We start from the raw sequence: 8,017 nt of genomic DNA, 5'->3' as shown, positions 1-8,017 counted from the left end.
GGGAAGGCAGAGAGAGTTAGGAGCTGGCTGAATGTTCATGGGGAATCAGGGGTGGAGGGGAGGAGTGTGCTGTCGCAGAATGGGGTGAGCGGTTGGGGTCTCATTATCGATGTATGTAAATAAAAAAAATTTTTTTCTGTATGGGAGACTAACTTGAAACATAAAGTTTATTTAATTACAACAGTAAAAAAAAGAGAAAAAAAAAAAACTTAAAGAAAATAAAACTGAGAAAATGTAGTACTAAGAGATAAAGAGAAGAAAAATTTCAAAGAGGACAGTAGATAAGGAAGAAGGCATAAGTAAGTCCAACATACATCTAATGGGAGTTCCAGAATGAGTGAATAGAGACTAAAGGACAGGCTATTTGAAGACACACGAATCCTCAGATTGTGGAAATACAGTGAGTCCTAAGCATGATAAGTAAAGATAAAGTCATACCTAAACACACTGTGCTGAAACTCCAGAACATCAAAAACAAAGAAAAGCTCTACGATCAAACAGAAGAAAAGGTAGGTTACCAAAAAAAGGAGCAAGAATAATTGGACTGACAGTTGACTTCTCAACAGCATCACTAGAAGCTAGAACACAAACTACTCATATCTTCAAAGTGCAAATAGAAAATAAGATTCTACGTCAATCACTTATGAGTAACAGCAAATCAAAAACATTTTCAGATAAGCAAAGTGTTAACCATTGAAAAAACTCTACCAAAAGAACTAAGAACGGATGCACTTCAAAACGAAGGAGAGTGAACCAAGATGGAAGAAACAGAAATTAGGAAGAAACAGAAAACGAAAGAACTAGTAAATATCTGGGTATATCTAAATAAATAACAATGATGATGACAAATGTTGAGAGGATTGAAGGAGAGTAATTGGAGTTTTAAAAAAATCCCAAATCCTTGTATTGTTTGTAAGGAGGATAAGATATTGAGCAACTTTAGACCTGATGCCAACTATGCATATTAAAATGTTAGTGGAATCCAGGGTGTGTGTGTGTGTATTACATTGGGTGGCAGTAAGTGTTCAGAAGAAAAATACAGGAAAAAGGAAAAGGGAGTGGGGAGGAGGTGACTGGTAGAGGGGAAGAAGAGGAAATAAAGAAAACTCAGTCCAAAATAAAGTGGACATTGATTTTTTTAAGCATTATACAAAAATTCAGGGTAAATACTACAAAATAAGAAGATATAAACAACCCAAAATTTATCAATAAATATAAATGGATTAAACCCACCCATCAAAAGACAAAGAAAGTCAGATTAGATGTTTTAAAATTACAAGATAACCCACCTAAATTATAAGAACACCATAAGTTTGAAAGTAAAAAGTATAAAAAAAATTACTAAGAACTCCAGCTTGTAAAGCTTTATTAATATGAGACAAATTTGTAAAAATATACATATTATTAAGTATTGAGGAGGGCCACTACATAATATTAAAGGAAAATATCACCAGGAAGAAATAAAAAGTGGAAATTTTTACTTATCTATTAACATGATCTAAAATATACTTGAAGCAAAAAAAAAAAAGAAAGAACTGCAAGAAGAAATAAACAAATCTCCATACTTTTATCAGATGAATAAAAAATTAGGAATAGTATAGTCTTGACAACAAATTGACAAAGTTGATCTAATAAACCATGTGTAGAATCCTGCACCCTGAACATTTAGAGTACCTATCCTTTGCAAGCACATATGCATCATTTACAAAAACTATTAGTTGGTCACAAAGCAAGTCTCAAAAATTTCTGAAGAATCACTACAATACAGTCCACAATGCAAAAAAAAGTAGGATGGGATCACAATAGAGGGTCCCAGACAGAGCCGGAGAAAAATGGAGAACAAAATTCTAACTTACAAAAAAACACCAGACTTACTGGCCTGACAGAGACTGAAGAAACCCCAAGAGTATGGCCCCCGGACACCCTTTTAGCTCAGTAATGAAGTCACTCCTGAGGTTTACCCTTCCGCCAAAGACAGGCCCATAAAACAAAACAAGACTAAAGGGGCACAACAGTCCAGGGACAAGGACTAGAAGGCAGGAAGGGACAGGAAAGCTGGTAATAGGGAACCCAAGGTCGACAAGGGCAAGTGTTGACAGGTCGTGGGGTTGTTAACCAATGTCATAGAACAATATGTGTACTAACTGTTTAATGAGAAGCTAGTTTGTTCTGTAAACCTTCATCTAAGGTACAATTAAAAAGAAAGTAAGAAATCACTAACTAAAATATACCTTAAATACCCATATGTTTGGAAATTTAAAGATATACCTTTAATTATCATAGGAGAAATAGTACAATTTTTTGAGATTTCTAATCATTGGAGAATACTAAAAACAGAAAATATTTAGAATAAATGGAAATGAAAATACGTGTATCAAAACCTGTGGAAACAACTAAAAAAAAGTTATTACGGGACATTTTATAGCCTTAAATTCTTCTATTAGAAAACTGAACAAGCTGAGCATCAATTTCAAAAGGTGGAAAAAGAACGAGAAAATCCAAAGTGTATAGAAGGAAGGAAATAACAAAGAGCAATCAAAGAAATATAAAACAAACTTACAATGTAGAGGTTCATAAACAGCAAGATCCGGGTCTTTAAAAAAACCAAGTGATAACATACAGGAGAGGCAGAGCAGTGAAGCAGCAGAGAACACAGGCTCTGGAGCCGACAGCCTGGCTGAGTCCCAGCCCTGCCACTTACCAGCTGCATGGTCTCGGGTGAGTGACCTGTGGCTGTCATTGGTGGAGCCACAGCTCAAACCCTGGACTTTTGGATCCCTGTGCCCTGGACCCCTGTTAGTGTATACTAACTGGTTATCCTTACAACAGGACATGTAAAAATTGTGTACTCTGCCCGGAGTACATTCCTCTCATAATGAAAATGGGTATTGCAATACCCATTTCACAGACGTGGAAACTGAGATCTTTGAAACTATCAAGTGTTGGAGCTGTGATTCAAGACCAGATCTTTCCATCTCCGAAGGCTGCCCTCTCAACCACCATGCTCACCTACAAGAGAAGTCGAAAATCCCTGTTGGCTACACAGTAGTGATGCTCTGGAAGGCTTTTCACTGTACACGCATCTCCAGGGAAAATATCTGCTAAGGTGACATGTAAAACAGGAGGGGCAGCTACCCCTTGCTCAGCAGGTGTGCACTCCTCTCCTCCTGGTAACCCAGTGGTTAAGATTACAGTCTTTGGAATTAGAAAGAAGAATTGCTAATATTTATTAGGCACTCCCTTTGTCCCAAGCATAATGCTAAGATCTTTCATTCCTCACAACATCCCTTTTCACAGGCTCTATTATTGCCCCATAATACAAATTTAGAATCTAATGTGCAGAGAAGTTAAACTCACTAGCTACAAATTGGCAGAGGTAGAATTCGAACCCAGGCCATGTAACACCAGAGCTTACATTCTTACCCATACTAAACTCTTGGGCCTCAACCGCCTCAGCCATCAACTGGGGATAACAATACCTATCCCCTAAATTATGAAATGAGACAAGGTAGATAAAGCCCCCAGCCGAGTATTTAGCATACAATAAGTGATGAAGATGATGATGATGGTGATGATGACGATGATGGAGAAGGAGGAAGGAGTGGTGGTAGTGTTGGTGGTAATGATGATGGTGATAACAATTCTTATTTGCAAAGATAAAAGCCTAAAAGGACCTTACCCTTCCTAATTGCTCCAGACTAACTTACTGCATAAAATCCTCGAAAAGAAATCTTTCCTTCTATTTCAATCACATAAATCTTTAAGTGGCCAGATCACTTGTGCTCTATGTGAGAGCTTAGTTTCAAAATCAAAATCACAGCATTTCACATTATACGAAGACATGAAGAAAAGTATTTAAAAGAATCTGACAAATAAAACTGCAGAGACGGGGGGGCGAGTGCCGACATTATCGGATGCAGTAAGTCTAGACTTGAACTTAATTTTCCAGAATTCTTGAGATAGTGCAGCATAAAAGACCAATTAATCAGGGTGTGTTTGTTCTCTATGTGTGAGTCACTGTTGCCATCTACAGATAAATATGGGGCGTGCAACGCTGCCAAATAACTGATTAATTCTGAGAACATACATCCTGGAGATGGAGGTGCTGAGAAAATGTGCTTGTCCAGTGAGTACAGAAAGCAAAAATGCTACCTGAAGAAGGAGCTCTTTTTCAACCACCTCTTCAGTCTTGCTGATGAGACGCTTTTGCAGGGTGTGAATTTTCTGTATCAGCTCAAAGGTACTGGGGTCACTGGCCTGTCCAAGAGGAACGAAAACGAAGTAGCTGAGATGTTATCAGTTTCAAAGCACTGAGGTCCCTATGTAAAATTATTATTAAAATCTACCACAAACCTGCAGACACAATACAGAGAGAATCAGAACCAAAAAAAAACTGTAATAGATGGGATGGTCATAAACATCTTCCCCTAAAAGAGCAGACCGCAGTTTTCCTAATGTCTTATCTATGGCTCTGTTTGGCCAATAAGTAGAAAGTAAATATGTTTATTCCACCAACGGGAATAATAACTACAACGATAGTTACCATGATGCCTGATTCTTTGCCCCCATGCTAAGTGCTTCTCATACAGTATATTTTAGCCTCATGACAGCCCAATGAGACAGTTTTAGTCTTCCCCTTTTACAGATAAGGCAACTGAGGCTCAGAGAAGTTAAGTCATTCAACCAAACTGGGTAAACTGGCATCAGGTCTGAGGTGGATTCAAGACCAGATATGCCTGACCCCAGAGCCTGTGGTTCTTAATTACTATGCTCTGAGGCTTTTCCTTCCATCACTTCTGTTTCCAAGGGAATGAGACAGGGTTCCTTAACTCACTCAGCCTTAGAATTCTCCTCTGGTAACTGTCAGTAAGAAGATTCATTACAGCCAATGACTGGGAAGGTTTCTAGGACATCAGCTAATAATTGGCAGCAGAACATGACCATGACATTTAGCTCTTAAATGGAGTTATCAATCCACAGGGCTTTGATGCTCCTTCAGTAGCTGTCTGTGTACAATTCAAACACGATCTACAGTTATAAATCGATAATTTGTTCTCTAGACTTTAGCCAAAACTTCACTTTCAACTGTACTGACATTTTGAATTAATCTAACAGCTAAATAGAGTCTCTATTTTCTAATTTCTTATTAGAACTTGACATGGAATTGAACACTTTAAAGATCTTCTTGAAAACACATGGAATAAACTAATGTGACAGTAAATGGATTTAAAATCTTCAGCTTAACTTCCTCAAACACATCCATATTATTGTTAGTTTGGTAAACGATACCACTCTTAGCATTTGAAGAGGAATAAATGAGGGTCCAGAAGGAAAAAAAAAATATTCCATTGACTCTGACTTTGCTGAAGAAATTCTAAGCAGTGCCAACTGATACACTGATACCCACATATTAGGACTAGACTTGGCGCGTATTCACTTGGCAGGGCTGGATGTTGTTAAAATTCAGGCTTATGCTTACACAACAATTTACTGTGCCTTATCCTTAATGTTTTCTTCATTAAAAGGAAAAAAAATTAAGTGAGAAACAAAAACCTACTTGCCTGATTTTTTTTTCCTTTGTCATATTCTTTTTTATATCACATACCTATATTCTCTCAAAAACTCTAATTGTTCATTTAATCGAAGCCCTTTTGGTACCCACATTGCTGGGCACAATGAAAGGAGATGGCCACCTTTTTCTTGGACAAGCAGAGATTGCCTTTAACTGTCACCTGCAGTGCTGGTGACAGTGTCTGACAGGACGTCATAAGAGAAAAATGAAGTTTATTATCCATCACCTACCAACAGAACTTTGGTTGTATCCCCAGATCCTAAGAGAAGGGATTTGATTAACAAATGCTGGCCCTTCAAAAAGAGGGCTAGTTCTCAAGACTGTATTTCCTGCAGGAATTAAAGCAATGCAAAAATCAATAGAAAGATGGTAAAGATGCTGGTGACCAATATCACTAAAGGCAATGCATAATCCAAGGTAAACAGGTGGCCAGAGGATAGCTGGTTGGCCAAAAACAACCAAAACAAGAAAAATAAACGTCAGTTGGTAATGGCAGTTCACAGCTGTCACTGGATCCTTTTTAGGCAGAAAGGATTTTGTCCGAGATATCTTAAGCAAAGCCCAAGTAAACCATTTGGTTCTGGAACAATCCAATTTACATTTGATACAGCCTTAAACATTTTAGGTGACAATTGGCATAGACTCAAGTAAGCCCATGCTTCTTACCGTGTTTTAGTTTAGGAATTGTGTGTGGGGTGGCGGTGGGTAGAAGAAATTTGGGCACGGAAAGAATGCTCTGCCAGACGTTACCTCGAGCTTCCTCCATCTGTGCACGTTCATGGGGTTCTCCAGCTCCTCCTCCAGGGCTCGGCACCGTGTCCTCTCCTTCAAGAATTCCCTTTGCATGTGATAAAGCTCCTGCCTAAATGAGACAAAATTTGTTTTTAATTGTGCTTTAAGTTTGCAGTTCAAGTTAGTTTCTCACACAAAAATTTATACACACATTGTTATGTGACCCTAGCTTCTCTCCCTATAATGTGACAGCACACTCCGCCATTCTACCCCGGATTTCCCATGTCCATTCAACCAGCTCCTGTCCCTCTCTGCCTTCTCATCCCGCCTCTGGACAGGAGCTGCCCATTTAGTCTCATGTATCTACTTGAGCTAAAAAGCACTCTCTTCACGGGTATCATTTTATGTCTTATAGTTCAGTCTAATCACTGTCTAAAGACTTCGCTTTGGGAATGGTTTCAGTTCTGAGCTAACAGAGAGTGTAGGGGCCATGTCTTCCGGGGTTGAATAAGACAAATTCTTGTTTGCAAAGAAATTCTCTGCCCATTGGACTACGGTATCTTCAAATGGCTATGTACAGATAAAAAAAACAAAAACCTGTTGCTGTCAAGGCAATTCTGACTCACAGTGACCCTCTAGGACAGAGAAGAACTGCCCCATAAGCTTTCCAAGGCTGTAAATCTTTATGGAAGCAGACTGCCACAGAGCGGCTGGTAGGTTTAAACCACCAACCTTTCAGTTAGCAGCCAAATGCTTAACCACTATGCCACCAAGAATACTAAATCTTAGACAGAATGTTGGAATTAGACTTTGGAGAATGCTGAGAGCAGCCTTCTAATCTGGCCAAGACACAGATGATATCAATTCTTGCAGAGCTCAAACTTCAGCCTTAGCTTTAAAAAACAACCATGCCAGGGTTCAGAATTATGTTTTTGGATACTCTAGGAATTTGAGGTGCATGGAAGGAACAGAGAGGAGCTGACCTACGAGAGTTTCAATTTTTTTTTTTTTTTTTTAATGTTTCTGAAAGTCTCCAGTAGCAGCAGGAGAGTCTACATTCCACCCAAATTCTGGCACCTGACTGCCAGTAGTGAGGCTCAGGTGATAACCTGACAATTAGGGCAGTGCGTCTCCACCCTGACTGCACATTACAGTCACCTGGGGGGCTTTGAAAACATACCTTTGCCTGGACCCAACCCCTAGAGGGATATAGCTTTAATTGGTCTAGCATGGGGCCTGAGCTTTGAAGGCGCAGAAGTCTGTCTTGCCAGTAAATCTAATGGGCAGCCAGGATGGAGAACCACTGAGTTAGGAGCAGGGACAATATTTCATCTCATGTTCCACAACTACACAGATGGCTGAAAAAAGTCCTAAAGAACTAGCTTTGGCTCTAACATACTGAAATCTATGGGCATCTCTAGCTAATAGGTAATGTGTTACAGCCATCCTGAGTAGCCTGAGTCTCTGCCACGCCATCGAATGAGAAGCTTCATTAGAGGGGCGGCAGGAGGCAAGTACTCACGTTGACATGGGCAATAAGGATATTATTATCTGTCCTTGTCTGCTGCGGGTATGCAGATTACTAATACTAAGCCATCTCTTTTACTTAATTGCTTCATTTAAACCAATAATACAATCTCCCCTCATTAGGAAGACAAACCATTAGAATTAACTGCATGATGTTCACTCAACAGGGAGCTCAGAACAAGCTGC

The 8,017-nt window shown here is 39.2% G+C and overlaps 1 protein-coding gene across 1 annotated transcript in view; it reads right to left on the bottom strand.

Annotated features, from left to right (window-relative positions):
* The window catches only part of CFAP58 (cilia and flagella associated protein 58), a 115,522-nt gene that overhangs the window by 47,412 nt on the left and 60,093 nt on the right, over positions 1 to 8,017 (bottom strand). Inside the window, exons 14-15 of the mRNA XM_012557697.1 lie at positions 6,323 to 6,434; positions 4,153 to 4,257 (exon numbers count right to left, since the gene is read on the bottom strand). Of these exons, the coding sequence (XP_012413151.1) occupies positions 4,153 to 4,257; positions 6,323 to 6,434 (217 nt within the window). The remainder of the gene's footprint in view (positions 1 to 4,152; positions 4,258 to 6,322; positions 6,435 to 8,017) is intronic.

The sequence above is a fragment of the Trichechus manatus genome, unplaced genomic scaffold, assembly GCF_000243295.1.
Source record: "Trichechus manatus latirostris isolate Lorelei unplaced genomic scaffold, TriManLat1.0 scaffold00007, whole genome shotgun sequence".
In the NCBI taxonomy this organism is placed as follows: domain Eukaryota; kingdom Metazoa; phylum Chordata; class Mammalia; order Sirenia; family Trichechidae; genus Trichechus; species Trichechus manatus.
Note: the sequence above shows the minus strand (reverse complement) of the source record. Positions and strands in the feature narration are given on the sequence as shown.